Source organism: Cucurbita moschata, unplaced genomic scaffold (assembly GCF_002738365.1).
Source record: "Cucurbita moschata cultivar Rifu unplaced genomic scaffold, Cmos_1.0 Cmo_Scf00005, whole genome shotgun sequence".
In the NCBI taxonomy this organism is placed as follows: Eukaryota; Viridiplantae; Streptophyta; class Magnoliopsida; order Cucurbitales; family Cucurbitaceae; genus Cucurbita; species Cucurbita moschata.
The window spans coordinates 3,637,847-3,659,937 of record NW_019268521.1 but is presented as its reverse complement, the minus strand read 5'-3'; the positions used below and the strand labels follow the sequence as shown (position 1 = coordinate 3,659,937).

At 41.6% G+C, this 22,091-nt stretch overlaps 3 protein-coding genes across 4 annotated transcripts; all 3 read right to left on the bottom strand.

Annotated features, from left to right (window-relative positions):
• Positions 1–345: 345 nt before the first annotated feature.
• Positions 346–5,993, bottom strand: LOC111443324 (cytochrome P450 CYP72A219-like). Its single transcript, XM_023081097.1, has 6 exons — positions 5,909–5,993; positions 3,687–4,020; positions 3,059–3,276; positions 2,735–2,979; positions 947–1,334; positions 346–869 (listed from the first exon to the last, which is right to left on the bottom strand). Exons 2-6 carry the CDS (start codon positions 3,964–3,966, stop codon positions 444–446), a joined length of 1,557 nt encoding a protein of 518 aa, XP_022936865.1. The 5' UTR covers positions 3,967–4,020; positions 5,909–5,993; the 3' UTR covers positions 346–443.
• Positions 5,903–10,923, bottom strand: LOC111442910 (cytochrome P450 CYP72A219-like). Its single transcript, XM_023080471.1, has 5 exons — positions 10,644–10,923; positions 10,016–10,233; positions 9,692–9,936; positions 6,430–6,817; positions 5,903–6,337 (listed from the first exon to the last, which is right to left on the bottom strand). Exons 1-5 carry the CDS (start codon positions 10,921–10,923, stop codon positions 5,903–5,905), a joined length of 1,566 nt encoding a protein of 521 aa, XP_022936239.1.
• LOC111443322 lies at positions 10,643–21,700 on the bottom strand. 2 transcript variants are annotated; one of them, XM_023081095.1, is made up of 12 exons: positions 21,135–21,700; positions 19,720–20,016; positions 19,416–19,633; positions 18,996–19,240; positions 18,215–18,602; positions 17,712–18,135; positions 16,020–16,265; positions 14,718–14,935; positions 14,414–14,658; positions 13,387–13,774; positions 12,866–13,294; positions 10,643–10,977 (listed from the first exon to the last, which is right to left on the bottom strand). In XM_023081095.1, exons 1-12 carry the CDS (start codon positions 21,154–21,156, stop codon positions 10,963–10,965), a joined length of 3,135 nt encoding a protein of 1,044 aa, XP_022936863.1. In that variant the 5' UTR covers positions 21,157–21,700; the 3' UTR covers positions 10,643–10,962. The 2 variants fall into 2 exon arrangements, with proteins under 2 accessions (XP_022936863.1, XP_022936864.1); XM_023081096.1 differs by having other exon boundaries at positions 19,720–19,965; positions 21,135–21,397.
• Positions 21,701–22,091: the final 391 nt, after the last annotated feature.

Here is a 22,091-nt window from a genome sequence, read left to right as displayed (position 1 = left end):
GAAACAAAAGAAACTCAATCATATGTCATTTTGTAAGATCCCACATCGGTTGGAGAGTGAAATAAAACATATAAGAGTGTGGAAACTTCTCCCTAGCAAGACGTGTTTTAAAACCGTGAGACTATTAAGAGTATGGAAACTTCTCTCTAACAAAACCATAATACGTAACAGACAGGTCAAAGTGGTAGCAGTGGGCTATGACCATCTTATGAAGTGATTTGGATAACGAGTTTAGAAACAACTCTTAATCTTGATCATCAAGACATCCGCTCCAAAACTTTTCCTTGAATTGATTACTTGTTAATTTTGAAGTTCTTGAATAATTTAGATCTAAAGATGCTGTTTTTCAACAAATTTATATCAAATCTCAAGAGTTCCATATCAAAATTTATTGAGATAAACTTAAAAATCTAAGACATAAGCCTTATTCAAATATCTGGCGGTTACAATTTGCGTAGGATGATATGAGCTCCATGTTGAGGCTGAGTAGTCATAAGCAGAGTGGGAGCATGGGCGTAGGATGGAGAGAGTTCAAATGAAAAACGTTGTAGAATCAAGGACATCGCAACTTTAGCCTCAAGTATCGCAAGGTCCTGCCCCATGCATGTCCGAGGACCCCATCCAAATGGAAAGAAAGCAGGCTGCAACTTCGATGCTTTAGAAACTCCATTGCTAAATCTCTCGGGTTTAAACTCATTCGCATCCTCACCCCATATCTCACGATCACGGTGAATAAGAACCACTGGTGCAATCAACATCACTCCAGCCGGTAGACTCAAGTTTCCAACTCTCGTTTCCTTTTTAACCATCCGATTAAGCGTACTTGCAGGTGGATATAGCCTTAGAACTTCGTGTAAAATCATATTTACCTATCATATATGAAGTGTAAGTATAGCTCGACTAACTACGCCATATAACTACTTAAAGAAGGGGAAAGAAACATTACCACTTTTAGACGAGGTAGACCATCGGAATCTGGGATGTTGTCACCGAATACTTCTCGAACCTCAGCTCTAGCTCGCTCTTGCCACTCGGTGTGGAAGCTCAACAAAATCATTGTCCAAGTTAATAGCTGTTCTGTGGTTTCTTGGCCAGCAATGTAGAAGATCTTGCACTCATTAATGATATCTTCTATACTCATTCCAACGTCTTTGTTGTTTCCTTGTGCTTCAATTTGTTTTGAATTGGATTGTAGGAGAATGCCCAATAGGTCGTTCTGTACAGCCTCACCTTCCTTCATTGCCCTTTTCCTTTTGTTTATAATACTCAAAACCATTCTTTTTATTTCTCTATTTATTTCCTTCATTTTCTTGTTCGACTTTGTTGGTAGAAACCTGCAAATACAAGAAAAAGAAGTTATTTATAGCATTGTAATAGCTTTGTATGTCTATCCTCGACTCCGTGCATCCATCTGTATGTCTATGTGAACGTGTTCGTACTAAGATTTGGAATTTGAATTCGACAGTCGATGGTCTCAATATTTCTCTATGATATGACGATGTTATGTACTTTGTGAGATCCACGTTGGTTTGAGAAGGGAACAAAACATTTCTTATAAAGACGTGGAAACCTCTCCCTAATAGACGTGTTTTAAAATCGTAAGGCTAACGGCGATATGTAATAAGCCAAGGTAGACAAATATTTGTTAGTGATGGGTTTGGGCTGTTACAAATGGTATTAGAGCTAGACAGTGGGCGACACTAGATGGTGGGCCAACGAGGACGTTGGGTCCCGAAGGGGGAGGACACCAAACGGTGAGCCAACGAGGATGCTGGGTCCCGAAGGGGGTGGACACCAGACGGTGTGCCAAAGAGGATGCTGGGTCCCAAAGGGGGAGGACACCAGACGATGTGTCAATGAAGACGCTGGGTCCCAAAGGGGGAGGCACCAGACGATGTGCCAACGAGGATGCTGGGTCCCAAAGGGGGTGGACACCAGACGGTGTGCCAATGAGGACGCTGGGTCCCAAAGGGGGAGGACACCAGACGATGTGCCAACGAGGATGCTGGGTCCCAAAGGGGGTGGACACCATACGGTGTGCCAATGAGGACGCTGGGTCCCAAAGGAGGTGGACACCAGACGGTGTGCCAACGAGGACGCTGGGTCCCGAAGGGGGTGGACACCAAATGGTGTGCCAACGAGGACACTAAGTCCCGAAGGGGGTGGACACCAGACAGTGTGCCAAAGAGGATGTTGGGCCCCAAAGGAGGTGAACACCAGACGGTGTGCCAACGAGGACGCTGGGCCCCAAAGGAGGTGAACACCAGACGGTGTGCCAACGAGGACGCTGGGCCCCAAAGGGGGTGGACAGCAGACAGTGTGCCAATGAGGCCATTGGGCCCCAAAGGGGATGTATTGGGAGGTTCCACATCGATTGGAGAGGGGAACGAGTGCCAGTTAGGAGGACGCTGGACCCCAAAGGGAAGTGGATGGTGAGATCTCACATTGGTTGGAAAAGGAAACGAAACATTATTTATAGGTGTGGAAACCTCTCTCTAGTAGACATATTTCAAAATCTTAGGGGAAAACCCGAAAAGAAAAGTCCAAAGAAGACAATATCTGCTAGCGGTGTAACACCTCAAAAGAGCTATGTTGGTCATTAAGGATAGTTTTCATTCTCAGAACTTTAAGACGTGCATGTAACATAGTCATGTCACAAGGGACACAGAAATATATTAAGTCGAATCTAAATTCTAAAACCCGATCCAAAATAACAATAGTTGACTGGATTTACCTCCATCCAGGAATATAAATTCCACCAGCAACCTTAACCACCCAATCAGTAAGTTGTTTAAGAAGCTGGAAGATCATTTGTCCTTCCTTATAGCTACTTCCAAATGCTGCTCTGGAAATGGCATCACGTGTCAAGCTTTGTAGATATGGCATTACATCCAACTCACAGCACCCATCTTCTGGGACTATTCTTTCCCATTCACTCACTATCTCATTGCTGCTATCCACAAACACTGGTACCATATTCTGTGCAAAAAAACAAAATCAAACGCAGTGTTTTAAAAGTGTTCTTCACCTGTTCTTAAACCACGTAGACAAAACATACCTTCAACTTATCCAAATGAAACGCAGGGTTGATAATCTTTCTATGTTTAGCCCATTTTTCGCCTTCATGCGTTATAATTCCCTCTAAAAGGAACTTAAAGAACGGGTTCATATCTGGCTTTTGGATATCATTGATCAGAGAAAAGGTAGCGTTAAGTTGCTCTGGATCCATGATGTTTACTCTCGGATATGGCCCAAGCCATATGTATGAATTCTTTCCTGCATATCAAGTGTTGGATGTGACCCTCGATCGAAATTATGTCGAAACAATTATAAGAGGCAAAGAAACACCGTGACAGGAGAGATCTTTTGGAGCAAAGAAAGCTTAAGCACTTACTTTTCAATTCTATTTGTTGTTGTGAAAAAGCATACATCTCATGAGTATTTATAGTGGAGAAAGCACCAACTAGCTTCCTAAACTTTCTACTCAAGTTAAGAACGAGTAACGTTGTTCTTAATTAAAGCATAAAACTTAGTCCACACCCACAAAACTTAGTCCACAATTCGTTAACTACTACCACGAATTCTCCTATGTTGCTCTGTAAGTTAGTAACTTATTCTACTAAGTCTACTAACAATTAGGACGGTACTTTAGTTACTTATTTTAAGGAGGAGATGGAAATATATACCATGGTTTTGGATGGCATTAGAGATGGAGGGCAACACCCTTGCACCAATGTCATGGGAGAAGGCCATAGGCTTGGAGTTGGCCTCCTTCAACAGCGCCAAGCTCTCCTTCAGGTCCCCATAGAGAATCCGGTAAGGGTTTCCGGCCAGGCCTTGTTCTCTCAGCCGCTTCTCGAGCTTCCTCGGCCTGATCCAAACCCAGTTCAACGCACCCCATGATACCCACACTGCTATTAAGCTCGCTATCACTGCAATGGCAGCCCCAACCCATGAGTACTCCATTGACACCCTCCTTGTTTCTGATGGATTTGTCTCTCCGCTCTATTTATATTCAACCTGGGGAACAATGATGGGGACAATTATGTTTCACAAAAGAACATATTTCTAATCAATAATTGGTTACAGTTTGGTCGTGTTTCACGTGATGAGCCTTGGAAATTAAAGAAATTGAATATATTTTTCAATATTCCATCTTTCCTTTTAGGTTCAATAATCATTAAATTTCATTCACAATCAAATGATGTTAATCATTAATTGAAACAATGAAAAAAATGACATTAGTTAAGATGCCTATAAATCTCATGCAACACGACCCAACTGGTAGATATGACATTAGTTCATTTACGTTCACGTATTTTATTCAAGTGTCACACAGATTTGAATTGAGAAGTATGCTTAATTTAATGTCTTCCGCGGTGATACGATGGAGGAAGGGATATTTTGATCTGTGTTTCGGGTGATTGATGGATGTTATCTCCTTGTTGAGCTTGTTTGATTGTGTGTATGATTTATGTTATGATTTTCAAGTATTAAAGGTTGGTAGGAATACCATATTAATAAACATCTATGAATGAGTAGACACGTTCTATGCGTTAAAGACGGTTGATAGATATATTTTACTTGTAAATCATGCATCAAAAATCCAGTTAAGATTAGGGCTCTATAACTAGTACGATTTATGTGAAGAACTAGAGGTTAGACCTATGTGCACCCAAGGAGGGGCTAAACCTGAACGTCCTGGAATTGAGAAAAGGAGTTTTAATGGCATGAACGCCCTAAGAACATAGTAGTTTTCCATGGTGTCTTAATATGATTTAAGTAGCTTACAAGATCATGAAACTAGCTGAGTTACAATTGAGTGTGGAGTTGGGTTAGGGCCAATGCTCTGATCCTATTAAACCAATTCTCGAGAAGAACTAGGGACTACATGGGTAGTTAACTCAAGTATGGACCCTTATTGAGTGTAGGAATGAGTCAAGGTTGACATTGTGACTTCGTAAACCGGTATTGGAAGAGATCAGGGACTACATGGGTAGGTGGTTTAACATGAACACTTCTATTGGGTGTAGGAACGAATCACAGTCGATGCCGCAACGTTGTAAACCAGTCTCGAAAAGGGACTAGGGACTACACGGGTAGACGATCAATGAGGAATCAATTAGAACTTCGTATAGACCAAAAAAAAGTCGTGGGAACCTACTAGGAGAAGGAAGGGATGAGAGCCTATAATTAGGTTGCTTACTGAATATATTTTTACTCACCCCTTTTTCCCTTTCTTTTTCAGGTACTAGTCGAGGTGGGAAGGTGCTCTGGAGCTGCACTATCGCAGAGGGGTGTCGACTCGAGGCGTCAGCCAGTTGTATTCTTTTTAGGTTAACTTTGTAAATAACTTGGAATTTTGACACGGGTGTTATATGTCTATTTTGTTTGTGTTTGATTGTCTTTTTTTTTTTCGCGGCCCAGGTTTTCAAAATCTCGAAAATTGGGTCATGACACAAGCTAAAAGTAAATAAACAAAAAAATAGCATATAATCCGAATGAGAAGAATTGACAACTAGTCACGTCCATCTATAGTACATTTTGGGGAATTTCAACCCTGTCAGTGCAGACATGATTTTGGTGACCAATCACACCCAGTATTGACAGAACAAAAATAGTAAAGACCTATCTAACAGGAAAGCAAGTAAAAGGGGTTTGAAACAGGTATGCGGCCATGGACAAACATGATCGAGACATCTGACACATGGTCACAAACAACACACCTTAGAATACATGACCAGGTCACCTAGCAACTTAATGAAGATGAACGGACTAATTTTCTCCCAGCAAAGAGAATAGAGTTGGGGAGAATTTATCATGCATTATTAAACGAGAAACGCAAAAGTTCGACATAATGCTTATTTAAATAACTCGTAAACTAAGGCTAAAAAATACACAATCAAACCTTATTAAGTTTGCGAAGAATGATATGAGCTCCATGTTGAGGCTCAATAGACATAACCACGATGGGAGCATGAGTATAAGATGGAGAGAGCTCAAACGAAAAACGTTGTAGGATCAAGGATAGAGCGATTTTGGCCTCAAAAATCGCAAAGTTCTGCCCCAAGCATATCCGAGGACCCCATCCAAAGGGGAGGAAAGCAGGCTGTTGTTTTGATGCGTTAGAAACTCCATTGCTGAATCTTTCTGGTTTAAACTCATTCGCATCCTCACCCCATATCTCACGATCACGATGGATAAGAACCATGGGTACAACTAACATTACTCCAGCTGGTAGATTCAATTTTCCAACTCTTGTTTCCTTTTTAACTACACGAGGAAGCATACTTGCTGGTGGATATAGCCTTAAAACTTCGTGTAGAATCATATTTACCTGTCGTATATAAAGCTTAAGTATAGTTCTACTGATTAAGCTATCCAGGTAGAAAACAAAAGAAAAAACGACACAAAGAGAATCTCACTTACCACTTTTAGACGACTTAAACCATCCGAATTTGGAGTGTTGTCACCGAATACTTCTCGAACCTCTGCTCTAGCTCGTTCTTGCCACTCGGTATAGACGCTTAACAAAATCATGGACCAAGTTAATAGCTGAGCTGTGGTTTCTTGGCCACCAATGTAGAAAATCTTGCACTCTTTAATCACATCTTCTATACTCATTCCAACGTCTTTGTTGTTTCCTTGAGCTTCAATTTCTTTAGCATTGGAGTCAAGGAGAATGCCCAATAAGTCATTTTGTACAGCTTCACCTTCCTTCATAGCCTTTTGCCTTTTGTTTATGATACCCAAAACCAATCTTTTTATTTCTTCATTTGTTTCTTTCAGTTTATTGTTGGACTTTGTTGGTAGAAACCTGCAAAAAAGTTATTTATAGCATTGTTAATAGCTTTATAGTATGAATACAAGCTTAACTCGGTTGCATCATTCACGAGATGACCCCGACATTCTTCTAGAACATGACCACGTAACATACTTATTATGAGATCCCACCTTAGTTGGAGAGGAAAACGAAGCATTCCTTATAAGGGCTGTTACAAATGATATCAGAGCCAGGTACCGAGGACGCTGGGCCCCTATGGGGGGTGGATTATGAGATCCCACATTGGTTGAAGAGAGGAACAAAGCATTTAAGGGTGTGGAAACCTCTCCCTAGTAGACGCGTTTTAAAATCTTGAGGGGAAGCTCATTAGGGAAAGCCCAAAAAGGACACTATTCCCACGAACTGAGTCCTTTTGCACCTTCCTTTTTTGTGGTTCAATCATAGAAACTCAAAAGCTAAACTAAACGTGTNTGTGCCAACGAGGATGCTGGGTCCCAAAGGGGGTGGACACCAGACGGTGTGCCAATGAGGACGCTGGGTCCCAAAGGGGGAGGACACCAGACGATGTGCCAACGAGGATGCTGGGTCCCAAAGGGGGTGGACACCAGACGGTGTGCCAATGAGGACGCTGGGTCCCAAAGGAGGTGGACACCAGATGGTGTGCCAACGAGGACGTTGGGTCCCGAAGGGGGTGGACACCAAACGGTGAGCCAACGAGGACGCTGAGTCCCGAAGGGGGTGGACACCAGACGGTGTGCCAAAGAGGACGCTGGGTCCCAAAGGGGGAGGACACCAGACGATGTGTCAATGAGGATGCTGGGTCCCAAAGGGGGAGGCACCAGACGATGTGCCAACGAGGATGCTGGGTCCCAAAGGGGGTGGACACCAGACGGTGTGCCAATGAGGACGCTGGGTCCCAAAGGGGGAGGACACCAGACGATGTGCCAACGAGGATGCTGGGTCCCAAAGGGGGTGGACACCAGACGGTGTGCCAATGAGGACGCTGGGTCCCAAAGGGGGAGGACACCAGACGATGTGCCAACGAGGATGCTGGGTCCCAAAGGGGGTGGACACCAGACGGTGTGCCAATGAGGACGCTGGGTCCCAAAGGAGGTGGACACCAGACGATGTGCCAACGAGGATGCTGGGTCCCAAAGGGGGTGGACACCAGACGGTGTGCCAATGAGGACGCTGGGTCCCAAAGGGGGAGGACACCAGACGATGTGCCAACGAGGATGCTGGGTCCCAAAGGGGGTGGACACCAGACGGTGTGCCAATGAGGACGCTGGGTCCCAAAGGGGGAGGACACCAGACGATGTGCCAACGAGGATGCTGGGTCCCAAAGGGGGTGGACACCAGACGGTGTGCCAATGAGGACGCTGGGTCCCAAAGGGGGAGGACACCAGACGATGTGCCAACGAGGATGCTGGGTCCCAAAGGGGGTGGACACCAGACGGTGTGCCAATGAGGACGCTGGGTCCCAAAGGGGGAGGACACCAGACGATGTGCCAACGAGGATGCTGGGTCCCAAAGGGGGTGGACACCAGACGGTGTGCCAATGAGGACGCTGGGTCCCAAAGGGGGAGGACACCAGACGATGTGCCAACGAGGATGCTGGGTCCCAAAGGGGGTGGACACCAGACGGTGTGCCAATGAGGACGCTGGGTCCCAAAGGGGGAGGACACCAGACGATGTGCCAACGAGGATGCTGGGTCCCAAAGGGGGTGGACACCATACGGTGTGCCAATGAGGACGCTGGGTCCCAAAGGAGGTGGACACCAGACGATGTGCCAACGAGGATGCTGGGTCCCAAAGGGGGTGGACACCAGACGGTGTGCCAATGAGGACGCTGGGTCCCAAAGGGGGAGGACACCAGACGATGTGCCAACGAGGATGCTGGGTCCCAAAGGGGGTGGACACCAGACGGTGTGCCAATGAGGACGCTGGGTCCCAAAGGGGGAGGACACCAGACGATGTGCCAACGAGGATGCTGGGTCCCAAAGGGGGTGGACACCAGACGGTGTGCCAATGAGGACGCTGGGTCCCAAAGGGGGAGGGCACCAGACGATGTGCCAACGAGGATGCTGGGTCCCAAAGGGGGTGGACACCAGACGGTGTGCCAATGAGGACGCTGGGTCCCAAAGGGGGAGGACACCAGACGATGTGCCAACGAGGATGCTGGGTCCCAAAGGGGGTGGACACCATACGGTGTGCCAATGAGGACGCTGGGTCCCAAAGGAGGTGGACACCAGACGGTGTGCCAACGAGGACGCTGGGTCCCGAAGGGGGTGGACACCAAATGGTGTGCCAACGAGGACACTAAGTCCCGAAGGGGGTGGACACCAGACAGTGTGCCAAAGAGGATGTTGGGCCCCAAAGGAGGTGAACACCAGACGGTGTGCCAACGAGGACGCTGGGCCCCAAAGGAGGTGAACACCAGACGGTGTGCCAACGAGGACGCTGGGCCCCAAAGGGGGTGGACAGCAGACAGTGTGCCAATGAGGCCATTGGGCCCCAAAGGGGATGTATTGGGAGGTTCCACATCGATTGGAGAGGGGAACGAGTGCCAGTTAGGAGGACGCTGGACCCCAAAGGGAAGTGGATGGTGAGATCTCACATTGGTTGGAAAAGGAAACGAAACATTATTTATAGGTGTGGAAACCTCTCTCTAGTAGACATATTTCAAAATCTTAGGGGAAAACCCGAAAAGAAAAGTCCAAAGAAGACAATATCTGCTAGCGGTGTAACACCTCAAAAGAGCTATGTTGGTCATTAAGGATAGTTTTCATTCTCAGAACTTTAAGACGTGCATGTAACATAGTCATGTCACAAGGGACACAGAAATATATTAAGTCGAATCTAAATTCTAAAACCCGATCCAAAATAACAATAGTTGACTGGATTTACCTCCATCCAGGAATATAAATTCCACCAGCAACCTTAACCACCCAATCAGTAAGTTGTTTAAGAAGCTGGAAGATCATTTGTCCTTCCTTATAGCTACTTCCAAATGCTGCTCTGGAAATGGCATCACGTGTCAAGCTTTGTAGATATGGCATTACATCCAACTCACAGCACCCATCTTCTGGGACTATTCTTTCCCATTCACTCACTATCTCATTGCTGCTATCCACAAACACTGGTACCATATTCTGTGCAAAAAAACAAAATCAAACGCAGTGTTTTAAAAGTGTTCTTCACCTGTTCTTAAACCACGTAGACAAAACATACCTTCAACTTATCCAAATGAAACGCAGGGTTGATAATCTTTCTATGTTTAGCCCATTTTTCGCCTTCATGCGTTATAATTCCCTCTAAAAGGAACTTAAAGAACGGGTTCATATCTGGCTTTTGGATATCATTGATCAGAGAAAAGGTAGCGTTAAGTTGCTCTGGATCCATGATGTTTACTCTCGGATATGGCCCAAGCCATATGTATGAATTCTTTCCTGCATATCAAGTGTTGGATGTGACCCTCGATCGAAATTATGTCGAAACAATTATAAGAGGCAAAGAAACACCGTGACAGGAGAGATCTTTTGGAGCAAAGAAAGCTTAAGCACTTACTTTTCAATTCTATTTGTTGTTGTGAAAAAGCATACATCTCATGAGTATTTATAGTGGAGAAAGCACCAACTAGCTTCCTAAACTTTCTACTCAAGTTAAGAACGAGTAACGTTGTTCTTAATTAAAGCATAAAACTTAGTCCACACCCACAAAACTTAGTCCACAATTCGTTAACTACTACCACGAATTCTCCTATGTTGCTCTGTAAGTTAGTAACTTATTCTACTAAGTCTACTAACAATTAGGACGGTACTTTAGTTACTTATTTTAAGGAGGAGATGGAAATATATACCATGGTTTTGGATGGCATTAGAGATGGAGGGCAACACCCTTGCACCAATGTCATGGGAGAAGGCCATAGGCTTGGAGTTGGCCTCCTTCAACAGCGCCAAGCTCTCCTTCAGGTCCCCATAGAGAATCCGGTAAGGGTTTCCGGCCAGGCCTTGTTCTCTCAGCCGCTTCTCGAGCTTCCTCGGCCTGATCCAAACCCAGTTCAACGCACCCCATGATACCCACACTGCTATTAAGCTCGCTATCACTGCAATGGCAGCCCCAACCCATGAGTACTCCATTGACACCCTCCTTGTTTCTGATGGATTTGTCTCTCCGCTCTATTTATATTCAACCTGGGGAACAATGATGGGGACAATTATGTTTCACAAAAGAACATATTTCTAATCAATAATTGGTTACAGTTTGGTCGTGTTTCACGTGATGAGCCTTGGAAATTAAAGAAATTGAATATATTTTTCAATATTCCATCTTTCCTTTTAGGTTCAATAATCATTAAATTTCATTCACAATCAAATGATGTTAATCATTAATTGAAACAATGAAAAAAATGACATTAGTTAAGATGCCTATAAATCTCATGCAACACGACCCAACTGGTAGATATGACATTAGTTCATTTACGTTCACGTATTTTATTCAAGTGTCACACAGATTTGAATTGAGAAGTATGCTTAATTTAATGTCTTCCGCGGTGATACGATGGAGGAAGGGATATTTTGATCTGTGTTTCGGGTGATTGATGGATGTTATCTCCTTGTTGAGCTTGTTTGATTGTGTGTATGATTTATGTTATGATTTTCAAGTATTAAAGGTTGGTAGGAATACCATATTAATAAACATCTATGAATGAGTAGACACGTTCTATGCGTTAAAGACGGTTGATAGATATATTTTACTTGTAAATCATGCATCAAAAATCCAGTTAAGATTAGGGCTCTATAACTAGTACGATTTATGTGAAGAACTAGAGGTTAGACCTATGTGCACCCAAGGAGGGGCTAAACCTGAACGTCCTGGAATTGAGAAAAGGAGTTTTAATGGCATGAACGCCCTAAGAACATAGTAGTTTTCCATGGTGTCTTAATATGATTTAAGTAGCTTACAAGATCATGAAACTAGCTGAGTTACAATTGAGTGTGGAGTTGGGTTAGGGCCAATGCTCTGATCCTATTAAACCAATTCTCGAGAAGAACTAGGGACTACATGGGTAGTTAACTCAAGTATGGACCCTTATTGAGTGTAGGAATGAGTCAAGGTTGACATTGTGACTTCGTAAACCGGTATTGGAAGAGATCAGGGACTACATGGGTAGGTGGTTTAACATGAACACTTCTATTGGGTGTAGGAACGAATCACAGTCGATGCCGCAACGTTGTAAACCAGTCTCGAAAAGGGACTAGGGACTACACGGGTAGACGATCAATGAGGAATCAATTAGAACTTCGTATAGACCAAAAAAAAGTCGTGGGAACCTACTAGGAGAAGGAAGGGATGAGAGCCTATAATTAGGTTGCTTACTGAATATATTTTTACTCACCCCTTTTTCCCTTTCTTTTTCAGGTACTAGTCGAGGTGGGAAGGTGCTCTGGAGCTGCACTATCGCAGAGGGGTGTCGACTCGAGGCGTCAGCCAGTTGTATTCTTTTTAGGTTAACTTTGTAAATAACTTGGAATTTTGACACGGGTGTTATATGTCTATTTTGTTTGTGTTTGATTGTCTTTTTTTTTTTCGCGGCCCAGGTTTTCAAAATCTCGAAAATTGGGTCATGACACAAGCTAAAAGTAAATAAACAAAAAAATAGCATATAATCCGAATGAGAAGAATTGACAACTAGTCACGTCCATCTATAGTACATTTTGGGGAATTTCAACCCTGTCAGTGCAGACATGATTTTGGTGACCAATCACACCCAGTATTGACAGAACAAAAATAGTAAAGACCTATCTAACAGGAAAGCAAGTAAAAGGGGTTTGAAACAGGTATGCGGCCATGGACAAACATGATCGAGACATCTGACACATGGTCACAAACAACACACCTTAGAATACATGACCAGGTCACCTAGCAACTTAATGAAGATGAACGGACTAATTTTCTCCCAGCAAAGAGAATAGAGTTGGGGAGAATTTATCATGCATTATTAAACGAGAAACGCAAAAGTTCGACATAATGCTTATTTAAATAACTCGTAAACTAAGGCTAAAAAATACACAATCAAACCTTATTAAGTTTGCGAAGAATGATATGAGCTCCATGTTGAGGCTCAATAGACATAACCACGATGGGAGCATGAGTATAAGATGGAGAGAGCTCAAACGAAAAACGTTGTAGGATCAAGGATAGAGCGATTTTGGCCTCAAAAATCGCAAAGTTCTGCCCCAAGCATATCCGAGGACCCCATCCAAAGGGGAGGAAAGCAGGCTGTTGTTTTGATGCGTTAGAAACTCCATTGCTGAATCTTTCTGGTTTAAACTCATTCGCATCCTCACCCCATATCTCACGATCACGATGGATAAGAACCATGGGTACAACTAACATTACTCCAGCTGGTAGATTCAATTTTCCAACTCTTGTTTCCTTTTTAACTACACGAGGAAGCATACTTGCTGGTGGATATAGCCTTAAAACTTCGTGTAGAATCATATTTACCTGTCGTATATAAAGCTTAAGTATAGTTCTACTGATTAAGCTATCCAGGTAGAAAACAAAAGAAAAAACGACACAAAGAGAATCTCACTTACCACTTTTAGACGACTTAAACCATCCGAATTTGGAGTGTTGTCACCGAATACTTCTCGAACCTCTGCTCTAGCTCGTTCTTGCCACTCGGTATAGACGCTTAACAAAATCATGGACCAAGTTAATAGCTGAGCTGTGGTTTCTTGGCCACCAATGTAGAAAATCTTGCACTCTTTAATCACATCTTCTATACTCATTCCAACGTCTTTGTTGTTTCCTTGAGCTTCAATTTCTTTAGCATTGGAGTCAAGGAGAATGCCCAATAAGTCATTTTGTACAGCTTCACCTTCCTTCATAGCCTTTTGCCTTTTGTTTATGATACCCAAAACCAATCTTTTTATTTCTTCATTTGTTTCTTTCAGTTTATTGTTGGACTTTGTTGGTAGAAACCTGCAAAAAAGTTATTTATAGCATTGTTAATAGCTTTATAGTATGAATACAAGCTTAACTCGGTTGCATCATTCACGAGATGACCCCGACATTCTTCTAGAACATGACCACGTAACATACTTATTATGAGATCCCACCTTAGTTGGAGAGGAAAACGAAGCATTCCTTATAAGGGCTGTTACAAATGATATCAGAGCCAGGTACCGAGGACGCTGGGCCCCTATGGGGGGTGGATTATGAGATCCCACATTGGTTGAAGAGAGGAACAAAGCATTTAAGGGTGTGGAAACCTCTCCCTAGTAGACGCGTTTTAAAATCTTGAGGGGAAGCTCATTAGGGAAAGCCCAAAAAGGACACTATTCCCACGAACTGAGTCCTTTTGCACCTTCCTTTTTTGTGGTTCAATCATAGAAACTCAAAAGCTAAACTAAACGTGTTTAACTTGGAGAAAATCCTCTAATAGGTGACCTTCTAGAAAACATATGAGTAAGAACAAAACATGTTGAAAGGATCTATGTTGGTCTGTGAGAATAGTTTTCACACTCAGAAGCATTTCAATACATTATAGGTAACGCAGTCATATCACAAAAGACCTGAAACATTACAGTTGTTACTTTAAATGGAAAGTACTAGATTTACCTCCATCCAGGAATATATGTTCCACCCGAAACCTTAATCACCAAATCAATGAGTTGTCTTATAAGCTGGAAGATCATCTGTCCTTCCTTATAGCTACTTCCAAATGCTGTTCTTGAAATGGCATCACGTGACAAGTTTTGTAGATATGGCATTACATCCAACTCACAACACCCTTCTTCAGGGACTATTCTTTCCCATTCACTCAATATCTCATTGCTGCTATCCACGAATGCTGGTACCATATTCTGTGCAAAAAAACAAATGAAATGCAGGGTTTTAAAGGAAAGAAGTAGAGAAAAGATACCTTCAACTTATCCATATGAAATGCAGGGCTGATTAGCTTTCTGTGTTTAGCCCATTTTTGGCCTTCATGCGATATAATTCCCTCTAAAAGGTAGTCAATGAGCGGGTTGTTATCTGGTTTTTGGATATCATCCATTAGAGAAAACGTAGCTTTAAGTTGCTCTGGATCCATGATGTGTACTCTTGGACACGGTCCAACCCACATGTATGAATTCTTTCCTGCACATTCGTTTAAAGATACATAAATATACTTCAAGATTGAGACTATACGTTAGTGTGAGATCCCACGTTGGTTGGGGAGGAGAATGAAACATTATTTATAAGGGTGTAGAAACCTCTCTCTAGTAGATGCGTTTTAAAAACCTTGAGGGGAAGCTCGAAAGGGAAAGGCCAAAGAGAATAATATTTGCTAGTGGTGGGCTTGGGCCGTTACAAATGGTATCAGAGCCAGACACTAGGTGATGTGCGAATGAGGAGGTTGAGCCCCAAAAGAGGGTGGACACAAGGCGGTGTGCCAATGAGGAGGCTGAGCTCTGAAAAGGGAGTGGACACGAGGCGGTGTGCCAATGAGGAGGCTGAGCCCCAAAAGGGGGTGGACACGAGGCGGTGTGCCAATAAGGATGCTGAGCTCCGAAGGGGTGAATGGAGGGGTCTCACATCGATTGGAGAAAGGAAGTGCCAACAAGGACACTGACCCCGAAGAGCTCCAAAGGAGGTGAATTGGGGGGTCTTATATCGATTGGAGAAGAGAACGAGTGACAGTGAGGACACTAAGCCTCAAAGGGGTGGATTGTGAGATTCTACGTCAGTTAAGAAGGAGAATGAAACATTCTTTATAAAGGTGTGGAAACCTCTCATTAGCATACGAGATCCCACATCAGTGGAGGAGTAGAACAAAACATTCTTTATAAGGGTGTGGAAACCTCTCATTAGTAGAGGTGTTTTAAAAACTTTGAAGGTACGCCCGAAAGGGAAAGTCTAAAGAGGACAATATTTGCTAGCGGTGGGATTGGACAAAATCCAAAGGACACACTATTTGCTAGCGGTGGGCTTAGGCGTTACCGTTCGATACTTCACAATCAAACTTAGTCTCTATGAATCAAATTGTTACAAATTTGACAAGATACGGACATGCTCAAGTTCATGAAGTAAACTGTTACTTATAGCAGAGTTCAAAGACCGACCAAAACAAGAACAACAATACAACACCCAAACAACAAGCAGAGGAACTAAAAAAACATGGAAACAAAGAACTAAAGTAACATCCTCGTTTAGGTTTCGAATGGAAGATGGAAATGCATACCATAATTTTGGATGGTTTTATAAATGGAGGGCACCACCCTTGCACCAATGTCATGGGAGAAGGCCATAGGCTTTGAGTAGGCCTCCATCAACATCGCCAAACTCTCCTTATTGTCCCCATGGAGGATCCGGTAAGGGTTTCCGGCCAGGCCTTGTTCTCTCAGCCGCTTCTCGAGCTTCCTCGGCCTGATCCAAACCCAGTTCAACGCACCCCATGATACCCACACTGCTATTAAGCTCGCTATCACTGCAATGGCAGCCCCAACCCATGAGTACTCCATTGACAGCCCCCTGTTTCTGATGATGGGGGCATCTATATTTCATTAAAGAACATGTTTTTATATCAATAACTGATTAAACTGTGGTCGTGTTTCACGTGGTGAGCCTCGGGAACTTAAGAAATTCAATAGATTTATTGCATCTCATATATTAAATATACTAAATAAATATATATATTAAAGATTGGTAAGAAATCTATATTAACATATTTTATAATATTAAAATATCTTATTAAAATCGCTAGGGGAAGGATTTACATCCTTATAAATGGTGGTTTGTTCTCCTCTCCAATAAATGTGGGACATCACAATTTACCTCCTTCGGAGTCAGCGTCCTCGCTGGTACTCTTTCCTTCCTCCAATCGATATTGGGACCGCCCCCAAATCCACCCCCTTTGGGGCCAGCGTCCTTACTCGCACACCACCTCGTATTTACCCCCCTTCGGAGAACAGTAAGAAGGTTGACACATCGTCCGATGTCTGGCTCTGATACCATTCGTAACGGCCCAGATCCACCGCTAGCAGATATTGTCCTCTTTGGGCTTTCCCTTTTGGGCTTCCCCTCAAGGCTTTAAAACACGTTTGCTAGGGGAAGGTTTCCACGCTCTTGTAAAGGGTGGTTTGTTCTCCTTCACAACTAATGTAGGACATCACACACACTTTCCACTCAAAGGTAAATTTTTTTCTCTAAATCTCTCTCTCTCCCCCCCCCCCCCCCCCCNCCCCCCCCTTAAGCTTTGACTTTGATTTCGAGTCCCCGTGAAAAACTTTAGGAAAGAGGTTCGGGTGTTTGTAGGTTGTTCCCGATTTGTAATAAATCTGAACACCATCGTTTCAATTATTGAATTTTATTTTGTATTTAAAGGGGGTTGGTTGTGGTCTTTATTTCGATTTAAATTTTATTAGATTTTCTACTTTTATTTTTATTTACTTGTTTTCGTCTTTTAATCACCGTTGAGTTTCGAAGTCTCGAAAGTTGGGTTTTGACAAGCTAAAAACGATTAAACAACAAATAGCATATAACCCTGGTATGAACAATTGACAACTAGTCATATTTTAGAGAATCTCAGCTCTTGGTGCATACATGATTTTGGTGATAGGATCACACATGCATGTATTGACACAACAATAATAGTTAGACCTATCTAACACGAAAACAAGAAAAAAAAAAGGTTTGGAATAGACATGCAGCCATGGACAACATGTTCTGGACAAGCATGATCGGGACATCCAACACATGGCCATAGATAACACGTCTTAGACAAGTATGATCGGGACACCTAGTAACTTAGAAGAGAATGACAATGAACTGACTAATTTTTCCAAAGAGTTAGAGAAACTTAGAACTTCGACATAAGGCTTATTTAAATAACTCGTGAACTACCGAGGCTAGAAAATGCATAATCAAGTCTTACTAAGTTTGCGTAGAATGATATGAGCTCCATGTTGAGGCTGAACAGACATAACCACAGTGGGAGCATGAGCATACGATGGAGAGAGTTCAAATGAAAAACGTTGTAGAATCAAGGACATCGCAACTTTGGCCTCCATAATCGCAAAGTTCTGTCCCATGCATATTCGAGGACCCCATCCAAAGGGAAAGAAAGCAGGCTGCAACTTTGACGCTTTAGAAACTCCATTGCTGAATCTTTCTGGTTTAAACTCATTCGCATCTTCACCCCATATCTCACGATCACGATGGATAAGAATCACAGGTGCAATTAACATTACTCCAGCTGGTACATTCAATTTTCCAACACTCGTTTCTTTTTTAACCTCACGAAGAAGCATACTTGCCGGTGGATATAACCTTAGAACTTCATGTAAAATCATATTTACCTGTCATATTTACGGTTCTATTCGTTTAAGTATATAAACTAAGAGGTAGAAAACTAAAAGAAAAAATAACGATTCTTACCACTTTTAGACGATTTAAACCATCTGAATTTGGAGTGTCGTTACCAAATACTTCTCGAACCTCGGCTCTAGCTCGTTCTTGCCACTCGGTGTGGAAGCTCAACAAAATCATGGTCCAAGTTAATAGCTGAGCTGTGGTTTCTTGGCCACCAATGTAGAAAATCTTGCACTCTTTAATCACATCTTCAATACTCATTCCAAAGTCTTTGTTGTTTCCTTGAGCTTCAATTTCTTTAGCATTGGAGTCAAGGAGAATGCCCAATAAGTCATTTTGTACAGCTTCACCTTCCTTCATAGCCTTTTGCCTTTTGTTTATAATATCCAAAACCAATTTTTTTATTTCTTCATTTATTTCTTTCAATTTTTTGTTGGACTTTGTTGGTAGAAACCTGCAAAACAATTATTTATAGCGTTGTTAATAGCTTTATTTATGTCTTACAAATCACTACCACGTAACATACCCACTTTAGTTAGAGAGGAGAACAAAGCATTTCTTATATGGGTGTGAAAACCTCTCCATAGCAGATGCATTTTAAAACTTTAGGAGATGCCCAGAAGGGAAAGAACATGGAGGACAATATATGCTAACGGTGGGCTTGAGCTGTTAACCAAACACTGAATGTTGTGCAAGCAAAGACACTGGCCTCTAAGGATGGTGGATTGTGAGATCTCACATGAGTTGAAGAGGAAAATGAAGTATTTAAGAGTGTGAAAACATCTCTCTAACATACATATTTTAAAACCATAATCGGGAAATTGAACATAAAGTTGAGTAGATTTACCTCCATCCAGGAATATAAACTCCAAAGGCAACTTTAACCACCAAATCAATAAGTTGTTTAAGAAGTTGGAAGATCATTTGTCCTTCCTTATAGCTACTTCCAAATGCTGTTCTTGAAATGGCATCACATGTCATGTCTTGTAGGTATGGCATTACATTCAACTCACAACACCCCTCTTCAGGGACTATTCTTTCCCATTCACTCAATATCTCTTTGCTACTTTCCACGAACGCGGGTACCATACCCTATACATGTCAAATGAAACAACTACATCAGTTGGAGAGAAGAACGAAACACTCTTTTTAAGGGTGTGTAAACAATTAAAAACCTTGAGAGAAATTCCGAACATAAAAGATAAAAAATGACAATATCTACTAATAGTGGACTTGATCTGTTACAGTTTTAGCAGAAAAAACAAACCTTCAACTTATCCAATTGAAATGCAGGGTTGATAATCTTTCGATGTTTAGCCCATTTTTCGCCTTCATGCGTTATAATTCCCTCTAAAAGATAGTCAATGAGCGGGTTCATATCCGGTTTTTGGATATCATTGATTTGAGAAAAAGTAGCTTTAAGCTGGTCGGGATCCATGATATGTACTCTTGGGTATGGCCCAAGCCACATGTACGAACTCTTCCCTACACACACATACACGTCAAAATTGTTACAAGTTTGAAAGTATACAAACATCCATTACTTATACTACGAGCGTTCAAAGACCGACCGTAGTTTTGGATGGTTTTATAAATGGAAGGCAACACCCTTGCACCAATGTCATGGGAGAAGGCCACAGGCTTGGCGTTGGCCTCCTCGAACAGCACCGACCTCTCCTTCAAGTCCCCATGCAGAATCCGGTAAGGGTTTCCGGCGAGGCCTTGTTTTTTGAGCCACTTCTGGAGCTTCCTCGGCCTGATCCAAACCCAGTTCAACACACCCCATGACACCCAGACAGCTAGTAAGCTCGCTATCGCTACAATGGCAGCCCCAACCCATGAGTACTCCATTGACAGCCCCCTTGTTGCTTGTGGATTTAGAAACGGATTATTTATAGTTGAGGTATTTAGATTAGTTTATTCTCATAAAATCATTAAAAGTTAGGGAATACTTAATATAATATCTCTAGTTTGCATTAAATTTAGGGCATGATGAACGAGGGAAACAAAGAAAGGAACGTTAAATAATATAATATAGTGCAAATGTCATAATGAAAAGAAGAAAAAAAATATATATTTAATATTGATGGGTGTGGTTTAAGTCTTGAACTACTGAAATATATATATCTGTTTTGTATCAACTCGTGTTTCACGTGTAGAGCTTTAGTTCACGTATACAGAATCTTTGGATATAGTTAATTAGATTTTTCATAGTAATTTTATTTTGGGATCAATTATATAAAAATAGTCTTTTTCTTTTTATTGTTATTTTAAGAATTGCCATCATATACATTTTAAAATTATATTTGAAAAAAAAAATCTTTAGAAATTAAGATTTAGAATAGTGTGACGATGATCTAGAATGAAAATTTAGATCGTCACACAATTTCAAGTTTTGATTTTCATCAAAAAAATCTAAAAAAAATAATCATTTTTATGGTAGTTTAGTGAAAAGTCAATATAAACATTTTTTAAACAAATAGCAAAACTCGTAGATTTTTCTTTATTAATAATCTTTAAATTATGTGCAACTCCTGCGATAGATTTAGTCTAGTCGTTAGACTAGTTTTGAGTTCATTAAGAATAAATTAGTGACACCATATATAAATTGATAATCAAGCAAGGTTGAAATTAGCAAATTGATTGATGTATGATGGTGCATGCTACCATATTAATTATGTGATGCTTATATTCTCTTTGTATTGTCATGCGACGTAATGTATGTACATGATATCCATTATGCTATATTATGAATGAAATGAAATGCCTTGTATGAAATGTTACATCTTACCATGTAAAGTCATGTAATGGATTACGTGATGTTTACCATATATACATGATGCATGAAAGACGTTATGGAGGAAAGGAGGAAGGAAATGAAATAAATGTTATGGAAATGAAAATCATAGGACCTCATGCATGCATACATGCATATCATGTGCATCGGAATACTTCCTCGTTATGTTATGCTAGTAGGGACGCATACCTTCGATATTCATGTTCGCCATGATATTATGCAAGTCCTTCCTTTTCTGAAGTGTTTGGTGACGTGCCCAACTAAATCAGGCTCAGGGGTACATATACGAGCATACCTTGTGGTCCTATGTACACATATGTTGGTCATGTGTCGAGAAGTACCAGGCAACCAAATCAGGCTTAGGGGTACATATACGAGCCCAAATTGTGGGTCCATGTGCGCATATGTTGGTCATGTGTCGAGAAGTACCTGGCATCCAACCCTACTCGAAACTGAAAAAAGCCTAAAATCATGGTTTTAGTTATGTATTGTATGTGATTACATTACCAACCCCAAAAGTAGGGTGACTTAGTGAATATTTTCTTAAAATACTCAAATCACGTGCTACCCTCATATGTTTCAAGTAAACGTAAATCTCTCATGCACAAATAACAATGATTGCTCAAAAGGTCATGAAAGTCAAGATAGGTAGTGATAGGACAATAGAGCGCATTAAATTTCAATCAGTAGTTGATAGGTGTTTTCAATGCCATTTATTTTAAAAATATTTATTGTGAGTTTCGGTACTTAAAAGCGTGCATATCTAAATTAAGAAAATGAGGGGATTTACAAATGAAAATAAAAATAAATAAATAAGTATTAAATATTAAAAAAAAGGAACAATCCCCCTTCAATAACTAGTGGACAAATGAAGCCAATTCATTTTTTCAGATAAAAGACGGTTCAATTTGTTTTCAATAAAAGTTTTAATAGTAAAAGCTCAATAATCATATTTTCAAAATAAGAAAAAACAAGAATTAAAAATGTATAAAGCACTAAATTTTGTTAGACGAACACGACTCTTCACAATGGCATGATATTGTCCACCTTGAGCGTAAGCTCTCATGACTTTGCTTTATGCTTCCCTAAAAGGTCTCGTACCAATGGAGTTAGTATTCCTCACTTATAAACCCATGATCATTCCCT